Genomic DNA, 21,887 nt, shown 5'->3' on the forward strand with positions numbered 1-21,887 from the left:
TTAGGTAGAAGTTGTTTAAAGTGGGACAGTCAAATATAACGGCTGAGGGGTGGTCCTTCAGCAGTGACATCAAGGTGGTCACAACTCTTGGAATTCCACCTATAAAACTTCAGTTCTTGAATAAAGAACTCAGCTTTGCCAGCGTTATGGTCCCTTAGTAGCCTTAACTTATCTTTTCCTAATTTGATGTACTTGTTTAGGCTGACAGTGGCTGAGTTGTTAGTATATTCTAGCTTCATTAGTCCACATCATTATTATTTTATACACTTATAATCCATGTTACTGAAGTCCTTGGAAAGATGAAACCTGCAAGGTAATTTATCGAAAAACAAGAATTTAGTGGAACAACAAAGTACAAGAGGCTATCAAGAGGAAAACATACCAACAAGTACCGACGAGCACATCCCGAGTGTGTGACATATAGGAGTCGAGGAAGCGAAAGAGAGCCACGAAAACACGAGATTAAAATTTTTTCTTGGTTATCACTACAATCTACATGGGGTAAGTAACATATTAATAGAATGAAATTTTTCATCAAAATTAATTGCATATTAATTGCAATATATCGTTCTTTCCTTAAAGTACAGTATATTAATATTTTTCTATTAAGCAAATATAACTCACTGTTTAATTTCCAATACAAAAACACAGTTTTAATAATTGCTATGCATGTGAAATTATTACAGTTAATTTATTGTGCAAGAGAAACAATACCCAATGACCACCAAACAAACCAGGGGTTGCTAAAATATTTGGGAAAAACCAATACACATAGTCTGGACTTCTATATTACAAGTCATATGAAAACCACTAAGAAGTACAAAATAAAATTAAATTAAAAAAAAAAAACATCAAATCCTAGTTCAGCTTTTGTGTACAATCAGCAGTGGTAGAACTAAGATTGTGACAAACAGTGAGATCCACATGAGTCAACTCCGCCGCCTTTACCTGGAGCGGAGATCATTAATTAGAGCAACAATTTAATTGGATTGCACATTGTCATAGAATGTGTCATTTATAAATTATAAAATAAGTCTGACTATCTTAACATTCAACCCCAAATGGATGAAATGTCAGTATGATGAATTTGCACTGATTATTGCATAATGTAGGCTACAGAGGGTAAAATGCCATTAATTAAATGTCGTCAACTTACCATATTTGCTTTGGGGGAAGTCTGAGTGAGGTATAAGGAATAAAGGACTTTCAATCTATGTTGTTATCTGCTTTTTAGAAGGTTGGCCATGGGTAGCACCCGCACTGTGCTGTTTCAGGTCAGATATCCCTCCGTGAGCAACCAAAAAAGCTTCACGGCAAACGTATTCATCACCATTGCTGACACGCTGACATTCTGTCTCACACTCAGACCTACACCTTCACAGCCTCTTGTGTTTCAAGGGTGACCTTGCATTAGCAGACATCACTGCGTGGAGCATCTTGTTTTGGACCCTTCACTATATGTTTTAACCACCAGTATGTGAATGCAGCATAATGGGTGACAGTAATGTGCAGTGTCACTCAACTCCCAGGGTTTTCACGTCTACAATATTAGCACAACAAAAAAAATTAACTCATTCACTCTGTTTATATAACTGGTTTGATTTTAATTGTTTTTTAATTGCTCTCTTGTTATCCCAAGCATTTTGAAGTGGTAGTAAATATATAAAATGATGTGTATGAAAATTCGGGTCAAATGGTGCCCCTTACTGATTCTATAGGGTACGCTGTATTTTATGATCCCACATTACAAGGGAAGAGGGGCAACTCTATGGGTGTGTAGGGATGAAGACCATCAAGAAACAACACAGGAAATGATCAAGCGTTGTTAACACCTGCATTCATTTGGTGCTGTTTAATTAGGTCTAAAGCGCGAACAAATTGATCAGATTCAGTTAACACATTTAGGGGTTGCTTTGAAAAAAATTTAATTGCAGAAATTTTTAACACATTAATCACACACGTTAATTGCAAATAATTAGCAGTTGTAATAAAAAAAAGTAAAATAAAGAAGTGTTCCTTTAAGTACAAGTAACAAAATAAATGTAAAACATTACTTCCTGCCCTCAGCAATAAGCAATCCAGAACAAACTTTAAAGTAACATACTGTATAACTAAATTCCTGGTGGTAACTCGTTTTTCTTTCAGGACTGGCACTCACAAGGCTTATTCTTAGTGACTCAAAAAGACAATTTTTTTTTTAAATACAGTTTTGCAAAATGAAAAAATTAACTTAGAAAGGATTGAAGGAAACAAGTTGACCCCTAAGACGTCATTCACACTTCTACATTTACTTGTGTTTTTTTTTCCACAGCTACATAACGAGGATAATCTGCTGCACATCAGACAAATTCATTCAGTTGGCTTCTGGTCCAAATCATCACGGAGGAGCACAGTGTGGTTTTTTTTAATTGTGATATTCTGCATGTTTTGCATACAATGATGCACCAAAACACGCCATCCTGTACATTACTGCATTTTCTCAACAGAAGAATCCTCTGCACACAAAGCCCATCCTTGCCAATCTCAAACAACTGTCCTTTCCTGTTTCTTAATTTCTACAGATAAGGCTGACGATACAGACACTCCAAGCACCACAGAGTAATGTATTGACTATTGTTTCCATCTCCGACATGCCATTAGGAATGCAAATGCCAAGATTGTCAATATCATTGGAAAAAGGAGCATCGTACTACCAGAACAACCATAATGCACGTCTCACAGCTGTAGCCAAGCCAAAGGGTGTGCCACAATGATCTGTGAGTTTAATTTTACATGACATTATTTTACTTTAAGACTGGTAACTGAGGACATGAACAGACACAGCTGAAGGATTAAGCAATGTAAGTGAACTGACAGGAAGAGAGTGAAACAGAGATAAGGAGAGACAAATGGAGCAGTTTGTGAAAGTCAATCTATGTTCAGCAGTTACTATCTGCTACTTAAAGATGAACTTGATTAGCAAAAACCAAATCCCATATTTGGATATTGTTTGTTCTTATTTTGCAACCAAAGAATGAAAAAAAGCAGCATTAAGGCACTAGAAAATGCTACTGAAAGCTTAAACTTAACCACAGATGGAGGCAGCACATCCTTCTGGCTCGTGCCTGGGACCAGGCCTCCTGCACTCTTGAGGTGGACACGGCCGGCTGCCAGGAACCCCAAAACTGCATCGTGCTTTGCCAGGAGCCTCCTTTGACTGAGTGAAGCCAACAATACCAGAAGCTAAACGTATCTTTTCTTTAGTAATATTTTCTTTCTTCATTTTAGAAGAACTGCCAAACCACTAGGGAAAGATATAATATTGTAGTGATCAGAAAAAATTCAGGGTGACTTTGACACGTGGTAGGTTATCTTGGTTGTCAGGCACAGTAAAAGCGCAGGTTTTTTTTTTTGCTGTTTACTGACAGGCTTGGTGTATAGACGCATGCTAAAAGTGCTCCATACTCTGAGCTAGAGCAATGACCTGTTAAAGAGCATCTATTACATTAAATTTAACGCAAATGTATTGCAAGATAATTCTGGATAATGTTTAGTTAATCATTAAAGGCTTCCTGTCGGATATCTTTATCATGGACCAGTTTTTACCCACGCCGCACGGATGACTTAACAATATTTTTATTTTATAATATACAGTATTTTGGTTTAGTAAAAGTTGCAATTTCTAACAAACATACATTCTTAGGGGGCCATCAGCACCCTGCTGGATGCAATTACCGCTACAAACAGGATGGTAGCTGCATCACTGACCATAATGAACCATTTATTTAAAAAAAATGTATTTGATAATATTGGCATAGGGTGGTCCATGGACACCTGTAGCTCAATTATTTAATAAGTATGCATAATAAGTATTATATCCATAAAATGAAAAAGCATTTTTTTAGAATCATTGACATTCAACATCCCTAATTGGATGTATCCTTGAAAAGCTACAAAAAATGAATAAAGACTGCCAATCATAACAGTGATGATTCCTATGGATCACAAGTATTGACATGTCACGTATGACAACATCCGAGTTTGCGGATATACAAAGGAAAACAACCTTCAGGTGTGGTGTGTATTAGTTTACTGTTTAGTCCTCCCTGCACTTGACTTCTGCTTTCAGTATCCTCACTGAGATTCTCGGGTTTAGATTTATTGATTGACGGATGATAAGACTGATGTTTGGTTTCAACTCTCAGCTCATTTTCTGTTCCCTTTCCTGGTCATTCCCTTGCCTGATGAAGGAGCCTTCGCTGCCTCGAAAGCTAACATTTGTAATCTATTTAGTAAGTTAGCCAATAAAAGGTGTCATTTCACCCTACTTTCTCCTGGTCATTCCCGGTGAACTTTACATCAGTTCCTGGAGTTATGAATTTATGCTTTTATATAATTATTCTACCTTCTTTATATTTTTCTCATGTTTTCTTTGAAACATTTCTGTATTTGACAATTTAAATATTTTTATAACTTTGTTAGTTTTGCTATGGATTTGCGTTATGGCACAGCAAAAATCTGTAAAATAGGGCAGCCATGACTTTTTTTCCTTAGAAATTGTTAAAGTGGACAAAACCATAATGACACTTTTTTATAAGTCCTTTATTAAATGTATTGTTACATTTGCTTTTATCTGTTGGTTTATCAACCTCAATAATAAGAATATAGCCATCTTAACAATATTATAAAAATGAGTAGTCAAATTATTGGTTCACAGCAGACCTCTATGGCTGAACTGTATCACAAACAGCTTAGAATGAAAGTCAACTCAGTTCTGTCTGACAGATGCTGTCCTCTTTTCTACAAATTATAACAGTTGTCATCAGGCTGCAGATTTAAGTTTCCAAAGGTAAAGAGCAACAGGTTTAAGAAATATTTTATTCCTACAGCTACAGTATAAGCATTTTCAAGTCTGTTGCTTGTAGGGATGCCACAAAATGTTAAATTCTGTATTATTGTTTTCAGTACTTGTGAAAGTAATTCTTCTTTGTATTGATCTTGAGTGTGTGCTTATGCAATAACATTGGTTGTCAAATGTTGTCTCATTGTTGATCTATTGGATCTGTGGAACAATGGCTTCTGTTTTTGTACTTTCCTGCTGCAAACAAATTTTCCCTGGGATAATAAAGTCTCCCTAACCTAACCTAACCTAATGTGATTGGAAGGTCTAGTTTTTAGTATATTTTATTAGTTTATTCATCACTTCTAAATCACTACAAACATTTTACTATACAGCAGGAAACAAGAAAAGAAATTATATGTGGAAAAACCATAGATGTTTCAGTGAGCTTCACCCTTCAACTTCAAATCAGAAAAGTAATCATCGGTGGCATTCAGCATCTGCTTCAGGGCCTTCATGACCAAGATGTCCACTTCCAGCACCGGCTCTGTCTCTGAAGAGTAGTTCTTAACTGGCATAATGCAGGAAACTGGAATTCCCAGAATCTGTCCCAGTTTCTTCACCTGGAAATCAGTTGGAAACAAAAGTTCACAAACCCAGCTCGTGAATATAGTCTTAAGGAAACGAGAGCTTAATGATTACATTAAAGTTCCTTGAAATAAACTTGGAAGACACAGTTATTTCAGTTGTTGAGTAGAATTTCTGTTCCCACTTCTACGTTTCTTCTATAAGTAGCACAGCAGAGGGTACACACACACCCAGAGAATTTGTTCTTTTAGAATTGTGGTCCTAATCAAGACAATCCTGTATATCCCTCCCAGTTATTCTGACTGAAGGCTAGAAGAGGACAAGGAGCATTTTCAAAACCAGAAACAAGTTGAAACCTAAAAGATTAAACTATTGCACCAAACTTTCTTGCTAACCAGTCTTTAAAATCAAAGAGTAAACAGAAAAATCGAAGACCAGAAATTCAGGAGATGAATACGCACTGCACTTATATTATATGCACTATGTGATTGTATTTATATTCAAATCTCAGATGCTGAATGAACCATTGCACTGTTTTTTAAGGCATTGGAAGTAAAGAATTTGGGTATAATCTTGGACTCTGACTTAAACTTTAAATTGCATATTAACCATAATACTAGGACCGCAGTTTTTCATTTAAGGACCATTGCAAAAGTTAGACCTCTTAAAACACTCCAAGATGTTGAAAAATTAATTTACACTTTTGTTTTCAGTAGGTTAGATTACATTAATACACTTCTAATTATTCTCCCTAAGAAAGACATCAATTGGTTGCAGTTGGTGCAGAATGCAGCAGCAAGAATCTTAACTAGAAAAAGAACATTTGAGCACATCACACCAGTTTTAATGTCGTTACATTGGTTACCAGTGTCCTTTAGAATTGACTTTAAAATATTACTAGTAGTGCATTAAGCCTTAAAAAAATCTTCCTCAAACCAGCAAGGTTATGTGGTGACAGCTCTTGCTGGCTTTTATGGGACCATGATGACTCCAGGTTGAGTATGCTTTACCTGGAATTCCAAAATCTGAAATATTCCGTCTGCAGTTTTATGATGCACTTTTGAACTGCCACACAGGTGCTATTCTGTCACTTATGGGGGACAAAGCTCGTTGATTGTGTTTCGCTGCTTAGCAGTGCTTGATGCTTGATGGGGTACAGCCCATATTATACCCTTTCCCCTCATCGATCATCAGTTGTGTGTCTTTAATGGATTAACAAGGAGGAAGTAAGGACAGCGATGAAGAGGATGAAGAATGGAAAGGCCGTTCATTCAGATGACATACCTGTGGATGCATGGAGGTGTTTAGGAGAGATGGCAGTGGAGTTTTTAACCAGATTGTTTAATGGGATCTTGGAAAGAGAGAGGAGGCATGAGGAGTGGAGAAGAAGAGTACTGGTGCTGATATTTAAGAATAAGGGGATGTGCAGAGCTGTAGTAACTACAGGGGGATAAAATTGATGAGCCACATGACGTTATGGGACAGAGTAGTGGAAGCTCAGTTAAGAAGGGAGGTGACGATTGGTGAGCAGCAGGATGGTATCATGCCAAGAAAGAGCACCACAGATGCGATGTTTGCTCTGAGGATGTTGATGGAGAAGTTTAGAGAAGGCCAGAAGGAGTTGCATTGTGTCTTTGTGGGCCTGGAGAAAGCAAATGACAGGGTGACTGAGAGGAGCTGTGGTATTGGATGAGGAAGTAGGGAGTGGTAGAGAAGTACATAAGAGTTGTACAGGATATGAATGAGGGAAGTGTGACAGTGGTGACCTCTGTGGTAGGAGTGATAGAGATGGAATTACATCAGAGATCGGCTCAGAGTTCTTTCTTATTTGTAATGGTTATGGACAGGTTGACAGATGAGATTAGACAGGAGTGGAGTATGATGTTTGGTGATGACATTGTGATCTGTAGCGATAGTAGGGAGCATTTGGAGGAGACCCTGGCGAGGTGGAGATATGCTCTGGAGAGGAGAGGATTAAAGGTCAGTAGGAACACCAAGACAGAATACATGTGTGTAAATGAGAGGGAGATCAGTGGAATGGTGAGGATGCAAAGAGTAGAGTTGGTGAAGGTGGATGAGTTTAAATACTTGGGATCAACAATACAGAGTAATGGGGATTGTGGACGAGAGGTTAAAAAGAGAGTGCATGCAGGATGGAGTGGCTGCAGAAGAGTGTCAGGAGTAATTTGTGACAGATGGCTATCAGCAAGAGTAAAAGGGAAGGTCTACAGGACGGTAGTGAGACCAGCTATGTTATATGGGCTGGAGACGGTGGCACAGGGGACAGAGCTGGAGGTGTCAGAGGTAAAGATGCTAAGATTTGCATTGCATGTGACAAGGATGGGCAAGATTAGAAATGAGGACATTAGAGAGTCATCTCTGGTTGGACGGTTGGGAGACAAAGTCAGAGAGGCGAGATGGCGTTGGTTTGGATGTGCAGAGGAGAGATGAGGGGTATATTGGGAGAAGGATGCTAAGGACAGAGCTGCCAGGCAAGAGAAAAAGAGGAAGGCGTAAGAGAAGGTTTATGGATGTGGTGAGGGAGGACATGCAGGTGATGGGTGTAAAAGAGCAAGATGACGAGGACAGAAAGATATGGAAGAAGATGATCTGCTGTGGCAAACCCCTGACGGGAGTAGCCGAAAGAAGAGGAAGATTGTTATTTATATTTTTCTTTCTTTGTTTTTTTTTACTATTCGCCTCTCCTGGGGCCTCATGTATAAATGGTGCGTACACCCATTTCTGTGCTCACATCGCGATGTATAAAAACTAAACTTGGTGTACAGCCACACACATTTTAATGCCAATTCAATCCCTTGCTTACTCAAGTTCTCATCTCAGTTTTGCAAACTGGCGGCACTCAGTGTTAAAGCAGTGCTTTTATTCCATGTGGTTTCCCTTTCTTTTTTAGATTCACATCCCTGACGCGGCTTTACATATACACTGAAATTAACCGCATATTGTTTATTAGTTTAAGGCATCTGATTGTAATTAACTAGTAACAATATAATGGTGCACAGAATGGCCAAACTAATCAAAATACTAGAGCTGCTTTAGCATTGTTCCTCTCAAGTATTTATCCAACTGTATCTGAGTGTGAATCACAGCTGTACAGCAGCTGATCAGAAAGAGAATTATCAGTATACAGCATTGAGTGCACGCTGCCTCAGCCATGCGCTATTTGAACTGCTCTCATATGACAAACTCTTCAGAGCCTTTCCTGTACGGACCTCGCGGTTCAGAAACAGTTTCATTCCAAGAACTCTAAATGCACTCAGTCAGTCCATCAAGTGCTCCTTGTAGACCTGTTAGGACTTATAAGTACAATCACCTCACTGTAAACTTACCGTACAGTTATAATATTACACAACCTGAGCCACTTTATAAAGCGCATATTTACATATGATGACGATATCATTTTTAGATGAAATGCAGCAAAATATGTTTATTACATTATACAGATAAAAGGTTAACATCATTTAAATAATCTATATTGTTAATAATTAAACATGTGAGGGCACGGTGTCGCAGTGCTAGCGAGGAGCTGGCGCCCGTTCACTGATTGTTCCTGCCTTGTGCTGTATGCTTGCTGGGACTGGCACAACACTGGAAGGATAGATGGATAGAATAATTAAACACGTACTACGAAGATATTTCAATGCTCCTTAAAAGTGTTGAAGAATCAGTGTTCTAAGCTTACAGATGGCTTAACGTCTATTACAGAGCTGATTGTGTGGTGATTGTGTACTTGGAGAAAGAAAAGGAAGGACAGGAATTGGGTGTTAATACATTTGAAAGAGACAGTACTGCTGCAGTAAATTATTTCATCGAGGGTCACGCACGGCACAGCAAGCATCTTGCGTGAGGTAGGAACCATAACTGGACAGGGCGCCAGCTTGTCACTGTCTCTGCGCCACCATGTTCCCATGTTTAATAACATGCTTTAATTCCTATCGTCATGAAAATGATATCACGTATACATCACAGTATTTAATTTATTCAGAGAGCTGTAATATCACGATTGTAATGGATTCTGTGTTCTGTTGGACGAAGAGAAAGCCCGTTTAAGAAACGTAGTGATTCACACACATTGAGCACATAGAAGAACAAATACAAAACAAAGCATTTAACATGCTGCTTTAGTTACGATGGGATTTGAGAAACTGGCTAATTAAACGATTTTAAGATGAAGTTTATGATGTTCTACTTTAATAACAAAATTAACTATGTGATTAAAGTGGAAATGTCGAGATTAAAGTTGACACTTTTACCCCCACTGAGTGCTCTTTTTTTTTCACTGTACCCTAATAAGATTTCATATGACACTTAGACGGTGGGCTACGACTCGCCTTTTCACAGCGACTTTGATATGTGACAACTTCTTTTTTATTTTGGGCATTGTGCGACTTTGTGAACTTGAGCTTTCGAGTTTCTCCAACATGCTATGTCACTAGATCAATTTCCTTTTGTTGTTTATTCCACTGTTTAAACCAACAAATAGTACGTTTTTCCTTTGCCTCCACTTGGTATTCGCTGAAATTCTTCTATTTCTCCCCCCCGTGCTTTTGCCATTGTCTTTTCACAGAACGCTGTGCTTAAGGGCTATTTATATTGATTTGCATATTCAAAGAGGTGTAATTCTGGGAGGAGTTGGGGAGTGGCAGCAGGCATGTGCACGTGTGTTACTTTTCACGCTGACCGGGATTTATGTAGCGGAAAAACGTGGAAGTTGGCATATGAATAGATTCATGCATCAGGATTATTTTGTGTGTACCCACATTTCCACTTTTGTCCATACGCCATGTTTTAGTGTGAATTCTACGCACGCCGTTATACATGAGGCCCCAGGTCATTTTCATTTTTCCGTTCTGTCTCTCGTGAGTCAGCATAGTCAGTAACACAGGGAAGATAACTCTGTAAAATTAATTTAAATAGGCCATTGTTCCTGTGTTGAAGAAGAAAGGTGACTAGATATCACTATACCCCTGAATGTGAAGTAGAAAGAGAGCATTTAAGCAGCCTGACACGCCAAAAGACGAGTAGAAGTATGAGTGACCAGGACATCAGTGTTAACCTAAACCAAGCAGAAGTCTGTTATGAAAAAGCCAGCCAACCCAAACATCTAAACCCAATACCGTTAAACATGAACACAGTGAACATTTCAAGTAATTGTTCATTGCCAAAGAGCTAAGATAATGAGTAGAATGAAATATGTGCTTTTTTTACATATCCACAATATTGAACACCACTGCCTTAAAGTGTCACGTACTGTAAGTGACATGATGAACACGTGATGACATGCTTGTTTTAGTATAGCATCCAACAACAGCAATAGCGATACCTTGGTAAAAATGCCAACATAATATGAATAAAATGTTCTTTGTTTCAGACAAATTATTTCTCAGAAAATAATCTATACTAATAAAAGGCAAAGCCCTCACGCCCTCACTCACTCACTCACTCACTCACTCACTCACTCACTGACTCATCACTAATTCTCCAACTTCCCGTGTAGGTAGAAGGCTGAAATTTGGCAGGCTCATTCCTTACAGCTTACTTACAAAAGTTGGGCAGATTTCATTTCGAAATTCTACGCGTAATGGTCATAACTGGAAGCTATTTTTCTGCATATGCTGTAATGGAGTTGAGGTCGAAAGCCGTGGGGGGAGGAGTTTTGTGTGACATCATCACGCCTCCCACGTAACCACGTGAACTGACTGTCAATGCACTACGTAGAAAACCAGGAAGAGCTCCAAAACGCGCTTAAGAAAACATGCATTATATAATTGAGAAGGCAGCGAAACAATAAGAAGCGAGCGAGTGACATATACTACCATATTCATGAGTGCTGCTACCTCGGAAAGAAAGCACGGTGTAAACCTGAAGTTTAAATTAAGTTTATAGACATGCTGCCGCTGGCGTTTGTCATGCCCATGGGTAATGTGGGATACAAGTTTAATGAGAGGACGCAGGATATAAACGAGAGTTTTGATCACTTTGTAACTAAGTTAAAATTGCAGGTGAACGGCTGTATTTATGCAAATTCCGAGAGACTGTGTTTGTGGGGGATTGACAGTTAAGGCGGGTGGGGAAGTCACGTCATCATCTCCCCTCCCATTCACCTCATTTCGCTCTGAGCTGAGCTCCGCAGCCAACGCAGTCTTACAGAAGTGACTTTGTGACGCTGCCACCAAATACTCACAGAAAAATCCACAAGTTAATACACACGCTGTCTCTACAGTTTCTCCACACTGAATCCTCCAGGCACTACTTACAAAAGGTCACATTGACAATCGCACAGCTGAGAAACTTTGATGCATGTGCTCCATAACGCATTAAAAAAATAATGCATTTAATCACAGTTTCAATTCCAACCAAAGGGGAACTTCTGTCAATGCATGATTTCCTGGTACACCGATTACATTGATCAGCGCTTCCCAAAACCTCAGTATATAAAGATGGCGTTGGAATATTTCGGAATATATAATGTAAGTGCTGGAATATATAATGTCAAATCTTGAATATATAAAGTCAGCGTTGGAATATATTGTCACGCTTGGGTCACAGATTTGTACAGAGACACAGGAGGTCGTAGAAACAAGAAGGATTTTATTCAAACACTGCAACACATGCGCTTAAACGTGCTCCATGACAAGTCAGAGATGACAGTTCCGCTAGGAGCAGAGAGAGAGAGATAAAAGCAAGCAAACAATCAATTTTCAACTGACAGGCGCTGCACAAGGCTTTTAAGTTAGCGGAGTATCACGCGAGGTTTGCATTACGCGTTATAGCGCAAGTCAGAAAGTAAAGAGCAATGTGAGGGTAGTCTGTGTTTCAGGGGTTGTGGTTTGCCCAGGGGCGGCTGTCTCTCTATTTGGGGTGTGATCAGCCCTCCAGCTCACACCCTCCCCCTCAGCTTTATTCACATTCCCGTGAATCAAGCGACTCTCTGTACCAGGTTCATTTAGTCGTGATAATACGTCTGCGTTGACGTGTTCAGAACCTGGTCGATGTTTTACTGTGAAACGGTAAAAGTTGTAAGCCCAGAAACCATCTCATGAGGCGAGAGTTTGTATCTTTCTGTCGGTAAAACCATTGAAGTGGAGCATGATCAGTTACCAAAGTCAAGTTTCGTCCCCACAAGTAATAGCGAAGCCCTCCACCTCACAATATAAAGTAAGCGCTGGAATATATAAACACAAAACTTCAATATATAAAGTCATCGTCAGAATATACAAAGTCAGTGCTGGAATATCCATTCCCAACCCGTTGAATCCGACCACAGGGTCACGGGGGTCTGCTGGAGCCAATCCCAGCCAACACTGGGCGCAAGGCAGGAACCAATCCTGGGCAGGCCACATGCATCATTTTCAAAACATTAACCGAACAGTGTTTTTTAATTTATTTTTCTGAATACGTTTTTGTTAACTTACTTCAGTTCAGACTCGTTTCAATCAATATATTTTGACTTTGACTTTATATATTCAGAAAAAAGTTTTGACTTTATATATACCGACGCTGACTTAATGTATTCAAGTTTTGACTTTATATATTCCGACAGTGACTTTATATATTCAAGTTTTGACTTTATATATTCGGGAATAACTTTATATATTAAAGTTTTGACTTTATATATTCTGACGCCGACTTTATATATTCAGAAAATCAATGTATTTCGCACCCCATAGTATATGTGTGTGTGTATATATGTACACATTTATGTATATATATATATGCCAGCAACACTCATGACAATGACAAAACAATTACGTTGTCAATCATGTTACATTATTATTAAAATGTTTCCTTTTCTTTTTACTTCTCCGCTGCCAAGCGCGGGTATTTTGATATATATATATATATATATATATATATATATATATATATATATATATATATATATATATATAGATATATATATATATATAGATATATATAGATATGACAACAACACTCATATCAATGACAAAACAATTATGTTAACAATCATGTTACGTTATTTTTAAAATTTTTCCTTTTCTTTTTCATAACTTCTTTTACACACTACTTCTCCGCTGTGAAGTGCGGGTATTCTGCTAGTATTACATAAATTCCTCTAAAGAAACATTTTTTACCATAAGAAAAAAGGTATATGCCTAGTAATAAAACAAAAAAAATGTAGTCCATTCATAACTCTTATATTTTAGTAGTTTTATGTACCTGAGTTCCACTGCATTCTTTTCAGGATTTTGGAGTTTGAATATTGAGTTCAGCTATAAAAATACAGTTGTGCTTGAAAGTTTGTGAACCCTTTAGAATTTTCTATATTTCTGCATAAATATGACCTAAAACAACATCAGATTTTCACTCAAGTCCTAAAAGTAGATAAAGAGAAACCAGTTAAACAAATGAGACAAAAATATTATACTCTGTCATTTATTTATTGAGGAAAATGATCGAATATTACATATTTGTGAGTGGCAAAAGTATGGGAACCTTTGCTTTCAGTATCTAGTGTGACCCCCCAATAACAGCAACTAAACGTTTCCGGTAACTTTTGATCATTCCTGCACACCGGATTGGAGGAATTTGAGCCCATTCCTCCGTACGGAACATCTTCAACTCTGGGATGTTGATGGTTTTCCTCACATGAACTGCTCTCTTCAGGTCCTTCACAACATTTCGAATTGGATTAAGGTCAGGACTTTGACTTGGCCATTCGAAAACATTCACTTTATTCTTCTTTAACCATTCTTTGGTAGAACGACTTGTGTGCTGAGGGTTCGTTGTCTTGCTGTATGACCCACCTTCTCTTGAGATCCACTTCATGGACAGATGGCCTGACATTTTCCTTTAGAATTCTCTGATATAATTCAGAATTCATTGTTCCATCAATGAAGACAAGCCGTCCTGGCCCAGATGCAGCACAACAGGCCCAAACCATGATACTACCACCACCATGTTTCACAGATGGGATAAGGTCCTTATGCTGGAATGCAGTGTTTTCCTTTCTCCAAACATAATGCTTTCATTTAAACCAAAAAGTTCTACTTTGGTCTCATCTGTCAACAAAACATTCTTCCAATAGCCTTTTGGTTTGTCCACGTGATCTTTAGCAAACCGTAGACGAGCAGCAATGTTTTTTTTTGGAGAGCTGTGGCTTTCTCCTTGCAACCCTGCCATGCACACCATTGTTGTTCAGTGTTCTCCTGATGGTGGACTCATGAACATGAACATTAGCCAATATGAGAGAGGCCTTCAGTTGCTTAGAAGTTCCCCTGGGGTCCTTTGTGACCTCGCTGACTATTACACGTGTGCCTTGCTCTTGGAGTGATCTTTGTTGGTCGACCACTCCTGGGGAGGGAAACAATGGTCTTGAGTTTCCTCCATTTGTAAACAATCTGTCTGACTGTGGATTGGTGGAGTCCAAACTCTTTAGAGATGGTTTTGTAACCTTTTCCAGCCTGATGAGCATCAACAACTCTTTTTGTGAGGTCCTCAGAAATCGCCTTTGTTTGTGCCATGATACACTTCCTCAAACGTGTTGTGAAGAGCAGACTTTGATAGATCCCTGGGGCCTCATGTATAAACGGTGCGTACGCACAGAAATGTTGCGTAAGAACTTTTCCACATTCAAATCGCGATGTATAAAACCTACACTTGGCGTAAAGCCACGCACTTTTCCACGGTACCTCATGCCTTGTCGTACGCAAGTTCTCCGCTCGGTTTTGCAAACTGGCGGCACCCAGCGTCAAAGCAATGCTACTGTTCTTGTGTGATTACTCATTATTTTCATGACGCGGCTTTATAAATACACAGAAACTAACCGCATATTGTTTATTAGTGTAATGCATCTGATTGTAATTAACTCGTAACAATATAATGGTCCAGGGAACAGCCATAGTATTCCAAATACCATAACTGCTTTAGCGTTGTTACTCTCTTCTTCTTCTTCTTCTTCTTCTTCTTCTTCTTCTTCTTCTTCTTTCAGCTCCTCCCGTTAGGAGTTGCCACAGCGGAATCATCTTTTTCCGTATTGCTCTCACTGCACCACTCGGAGTATTTATATCACTGTATCTGAGTGTGAATCACAGCAGCAGCTGATCGGAAAAGAATTATCGGTATACAGCTTCAAGGACACGCTGTCTCAGCCACTGCAAAACGTTTTAAAGCCTTTCCTGTACAGACCTCGCGGTTCAGAAACAGTTTAATCCCAAGAACTTTAAATGCACTCAATCAAGTGCTCCTTGTAGAACTGTTAGGACTTATAAGTACAATCACCTCACTGTAAACTTGCACTACAGTTATAATATCACACAACCTGCGCACTTTATAAAGCGCGTATTTACATATGATGACGATATAATTTTAAGGTGAAATGCAGCAAAATATGTTTATTAAATTATACAGATAAAACTTTAACTTCATTTAAATAATCTATATTCTTCACTGGGAGTGTCATGAAGGATAGAATAATTAAACATGTACTACGAAGATATTTCAATGTTCTTTAAACGTTTTGAAGAATCGGCGCTAAGCTTACAGATGGCTTAACGTCTATTACAGAGCTGATTGTGTGGCGATCGGTTACTTGGGGAAAGAAAAGCAAGGACTCTTGGGGCTGCTATGCCAATATATATTGAATATAAAACAGAAAGAGAAAATAACAACACAGCTAAAAACGCAGCGACAAATTTCGACAAAAGATAAATGCTTGTCATGAGCACGAGGCTCATGAAACCCATGTTTAATAACGTGCTTTAGCTCCTATCATCATGAAAATGACATCACGTATACATCTCAGTATTTTAGTTATTCAGAGAGCTGTAATATCACTAATGTAATGGACTCTGTGTCCAGTTGGAGGAGAGTTTAAGAAGCAAGTAGTGATTCACACACATAGATCACATACGAGTAGAAGATCAAATACAAAACAAAGCATTTAACGTGCTACTTTAATTACGATGTAATTTTGAGAAACTGGTTAATTAAACGATTTTAAGATGAAGTTTATAATGTTCTACTAAATGACAAAATAAACTACGTGATTAAAGTGGAAAATTCGAGATTAAAGTTGACATTTCGTGCTTTTTCCCCACCGTGTGCCTTTTTTCTCTGTACCCTAATAAGCTTTCATTTGACACTCAGACAGTGGGCTTACAACTCGGCTTTTCACGGCGACTTTGATATGTGACTTCTTTTTTATTTCCGGCACTGTGCGATTTTGTGAATGTGAGCTTTCAAGTTTCTCCAACACGCTATGTCACTCGATCAACTTCATTTTGTTGATTATTCCACGGTTTATTTGAACAAATAGTATGTTTTTCCTTTGCCTCCACTTGGTATTCGCTGAAATTCTTATATTTTCCCCGTGCTTTTCCCATTGTCTTTTCACAGAAGGCTGCGCTTAAGGGCGATTTATATTGATTTGCATATTCAAATAGGCGTAATTCTGGGAGGATTTGGGGCGTTACAAAATGCGCGTGCACGAGCGTTAGTTTTCACGCTGATCGGGATTTATGTAACGAAAGAACGTGGAAGTTGGAGTACGCACAGATTCCTGCATCTGGATTTTTCTGTGCGTAAGCACATTTCGGCTTTTGTGCTTACGCCATGTTATAGTGCGAGTTCTACGCACGGCGTTATACATGAGGCCCCTGGTCTTTAAAAACCACAGGGTGCCCACTCACACCTGATTGGCATCCCATTGATTGAAAACACCTGACACCTCACACCTCACCTTCAAACTAACTGCTAATCCGTGAGGTTCACATACTTTTGCCACTCACAAATATGTAATATTCGATCATTTTCCTCAATAAATAAATGACAGAGTATAATATTTTTGTCTCATTTGTTTAACTGGTTTCTCTTGATCTACTTTTAGGACTTGAGTGAAAGTCTGATGATGTTTTAGGTCATAATTATGCAGAAATATAGAAAATTCTAAAGGGTTCACAAACTTTCAAGCACCACTGTACACCATTAACTACTCATCTGAAGGTAACACTGCAGTAGAATCTTGAGAGCTCACCTTTTAAATGGATTATTATATAATCCTATATTATATTATACCAGATTTCTTGTCATTTGGTACAGAACAAAAGAAGGGATTTTTATGTCTCAGTCATTAACAAACATGCCTGTCTTTATTATGTGTATCACCTGATAAGACCCAGTTTATTGTTACGTATATACAGGATCATGAAATATCTCACCTACATGTCTCCATAGAATAGTGGCAGCAGGACAATGCTAAGAAATGATACATAAATACGTAAAGTCCAACATACAATTAAACAAATGTATATATATAAAAGAACATGTGCAGTCATTGTGAAAATGTCCAGTCACATGATTAGCAATGGACGCCTTTGCTGTAAACAATATGGCCCTGTCATCCGAGAGCACAAAATGGTGTCAATCACAGCACAAAATAATCTGCAACATCAGCACCTTCATAAACAAAGAACAAAACAGAAGCAAAACTTCTAAAATGAAATGAATGAATTCTCTGTAATTCATAACTCAGAATTGTTACAGTGAGATGAACTGGTAACCCTGTCCAGAGCCATTTCCTTCCTTCTGCCCAGGCTTTGCCCTCTGATGACCCAGAACTGGATTAAGAATGTTGGAATATCTTATGCTATTCTTAAAGTTATGGAATTGCACAGAAAACTACAAATCATGCTGATGCTCTAGTTACATTTGACAGACTGGATTTAATGGTGAAATTATTTTATACAATTATGCTGTGGTTTGTGCATGTAATGTAATTTTTGACTGGATATATTCTAAAAGAACAGTGTCTGGCATTCCCTTACTGTAGATATACGGGACGCACATTTTCAAACAGACACATTGATGTACTTTAAAACTGTATACTAAGTAGAGTATAATGAAGATACAGTCAATTAAATTAAAACACCAGAAAAAAAGCCAGAAGAAGTGGGACTGGAGATGAAGCCATACCTGCCTTATTTGAATTTAAATTAAGTCTCACAGTTTGCTGGACATCACTTTAGCCTACCTTCTCGTAAATGTAGCGGCTCCAGTATGCTTTACTGAGGTCTTCGTCAATTTCTAAGCAGGCTTCATCTATCTTTGTAAGCAGTACAAGCTGAGGGATTGCTAAAGGAAAAATATTTGATATATTAAAGTAAAATCTGTTAATAAATACAGACGTACAAAAACAAATATTATTAGTTGAAAATCACTCTGTGTTTGTGCAAAAGCCACAGTCCAAGGCTTATGAAGATCTTATACTGAGCCCCAAATACTAAAGACAGCTCCTGTTTCCTTGTCTGCCCTTGAGCCCTACACGCCCGTCCATCTCCACTGCCAGATCTTCTACTCCATCCTTCACTTAGTGCGTCTTTCTTCTCTTCTCACCACCTCACTGACCATAACCTGCCCTCACTTTCTGCCTTAGGACACTGCGCCATTTTGATTGTGTTTTTTCTTCCCTGTAATGATATTTTGTTTTGCTGTCATCTCTCAGGTACTCTGCCAGTGTGAACTCTGACCCAACACCAGGTGTGAAGACTACCGAGAAACAAACACAGTGGTAATCAAAGTGCTGACTTGTAAAAGCTGTCCATAAGAATCACTGACATGAAATGCACTTTCTATTGCGTTCAGATGGACGTAAGACACTTTCCCCTAGGGATTTGATACTTAAGATATGGATGAGGAGACAAAAGGTATTTAAGGTTATGGTCAGAATAACTGACAGAGACTGGTAACCTGAAAAACATGGACTCAAAATATCAAAGCAAAATGTGAGACAAAAATCACAATCAAGAAAAACAAAGCTGGAGATCAAAAATAAATCTGAAATGATATTTTACCAAAACAAAATGTAAACTCAAGAGTCACTTTATCACCTTACAATCCAAAAACGTGGACAACATGAGCTGTGTGCCACCCTCTTTAATAGGTGGCAGGAACTGATGTTATAGCAACCTCCACAGAAACAATAAGCAGAACATGAAGTAGAAAATTTTGACAAACATGGATAAATAAAATGGACAATGCGTACAAAGAACATCTGGCCAGTGTGTCCAGTTCAGGACTACATTTACCATAAAGAATTGTAACACTGATCACATTGTAACATTGTCTACTCCATGTTAAGATAAATCGTTAATTTCTGAGTTTTTTGCAAAGCCCATTTCACAATAATTACGTTTTAGCAGCAGTACGTTTGTGTAATGTGTAAATGTTATATGTATAATATGTTTGATGTTATGGTTATGTTGGGATTGTTTACCTTTAAACGGTTTTGCCCCTCAACACTGAGGAGTGAAATGGGATTCCTGTATAGACAGAAAGTCATTCCTTATTCGTTACATTTAAATAGGATCATGGGAACCAACCAGGAAGAGGGAAAACCAAACATGTAGTACAACTGGTGAAAGCTGGTGAGTGGATGAAAGAAAGCCAGCAGGTAAAGGATTGCAGTTACAGTTTCATTGCTTCTGAAGACAATGGAGATGGTGTTCATCTCCATTGGAAAGGAATTGATAGGAACCATCTAATCCAGGGGTCCCCAACCACCTGTCCTTGGCCCACTAGTGGGCCGCGGCCTGACAGCCAGGCCGTGAGAGAACTTCCGGCAACAGGGACTCACTCAGTGAAGGTCTACAGAAAAAAGGCTGCCCCCTTCACTGAGGACATTTTTCAGAATGCTAGGTGGGCGGGGCTTTGCAGCGGTGCAGAGAGAGACTGAGTATTACAACAAAGTATTTTTATGGTCCCGACAGTTTCCCCATATGACATGAGTCTATAGAAATCTCGTTACCACGAAGTACATTCAGCAGCAGATACTTTCATTACAACGAAGTGACCTTGAAATGCTTGAATGAATCATCCACAGAGCAGTTAGTTCTGTGGTCACAGCTCAGTTGTGCACAACGATCCCCATACAGAAACATTGTAAAAAAAATGTTCTTTCTTCAAACTTTCCTTGTACTGTTTTTTTGCTGTTTTTGTTTTCTGTGGTTTTCTGTGATACCTTTTGCTTATTGCATGTCAGCATTTGAAAAACATCCATTGGAATTTAACTCATTGTCACCCTCCTATAGAAACAGCAGATACGAAAAAACGATAACAGTGTTAATGTTTGTGATGTGCAATCTGTTGGACAAATGCAATGCATATGTCTTTGTTATATGCAAAAAAAGAAGGAAAATCTCAGGTTGCAAACGTATGCGAACAGCTGCATTTGAAGATGCCAAAAAGCAGCTTTATGTGGTTCATTGATGAAACATTCCTATTAATGCGGCACTCATTCAAGAAAATGTGAGGTTTTTAAACTCTCTTGGGACTTCCGTCAACGGGACAACACGCTGTGAGCCTGCTGTTTCCCTGCCCCGACAACGGACAAACAATGTTATACAGACGTGGCAATCGCACTTCGGTTCACACTTCAGTGTGACATTCCCATTTCGGGATCCCAAAAGAGTTCAGAAACCTCACAATATGAAGAAGAAGAAAAGGATGATTCGGCTTCTGATTGATAACTGTACTGCCCACAACATGCTTCCACATTTAGATAATGTTTGTGTTGAATTCCTCCCGCCCAATTGCACAGCAGTGCTTCAGCCATTGGGTTTGGGTATCATTCGCACCCTGAAAGTGTATTATCACAAAGAAATGCTGAGAAAAATTCTCATTGGCATAACTTGTAGACAGGAGAAGATTAAAATAATGCGAAAGAAGCTATTGAAGCTGCTTCCATTTCCAACAACCTATCTTTGTGAGGCAGCGTTTTCTGCAGTGACAGCAACCAAAACGAGATTAAGGAGTAGACTGAACATAAGCAACACACTTCCCGTGTCACTGTCTTCCATCGTCCCCAGATGGGATCGCCTGGTTGCAGGAAAACAAGTTCAGGGCTCCCACTGATTCTGCATTATGGTAAGCTGTATAATTTCTATTAGGATATTATAACTTAATAATAATAGAAATGTAATGTAAATTGTGTATAAAACTGCCCTACGAACCCGCTCCTTGGTGTCAAAAGGTTTGGGGACCACTGATCTAATCCATTTTAAGGCTGTTCACCCTGAGTCAACAGAGGATTGGACTCTACAATATATACATTATATGTGTTACAGAGAGCTGGTGTTATACGTCTTAATAGAGTTGTTCTGTTTGTCTTGTCTATTGAATGTTTGTAGAGTTATGTGGGTTTACAACAATAGAATGAATTGACCTCTCTGTCTTTATTACCATTGTCATATATCTATATACCATATCTCCATACCGAGTTAGTGTGTGCTTTAAAAACTACAGGATTTGTATTTGGCCTTTGCCCTAAAATACATTTTTAAAAGTATTCCATGTCTTTATATTTAATACGCTACCGTGGCTGTTCATTTGTCTGTCCAGGATTTTAAATCACATGCAGCTTGCAAACCGTTTTACCTATTGACCTGAAATTTGGTATACATACTGTATACTACCTGACGTCTACTATCTGCTTTGGAGGTGATGA

General features: G+C 38.6%; 1 protein-coding gene across 1 annotated transcript in view; it reads right to left on the reverse strand.

The window, feature by feature from the left end:
* Positions 1-4,560: 4,560 nt before the first annotated feature.
* LOC120514357 (interferon-induced protein 44-like) overlaps positions 4,561-21,887 on the reverse strand; it is an 18,211-nt gene continuing 884 nt past the window's right edge. Inside the window, exons 2-3 of the mRNA XM_039734675.1 lie at positions 18,417-18,517; positions 4,561-5,442 (exon numbers count right to left, since the gene is read on the reverse strand). Of these exons, the coding sequence (XP_039590609.1) occupies positions 5,260-5,442; positions 18,417-18,517 (284 nt within the window). The 3' untranslated portion in view covers positions 4,561-5,259. The remainder of the gene's footprint in view (positions 5,443-18,416; positions 18,518-21,887) is intronic.

The sequence above is a fragment of the Polypterus senegalus genome, chromosome 14 (genome assembly GCF_016835505.1).
Source record: "Polypterus senegalus isolate Bchr_013 chromosome 14, ASM1683550v1, whole genome shotgun sequence".
NCBI lineage: Eukaryota > Metazoa > Chordata > Cladistia > Polypteriformes > Polypteridae > Polypterus > Polypterus senegalus.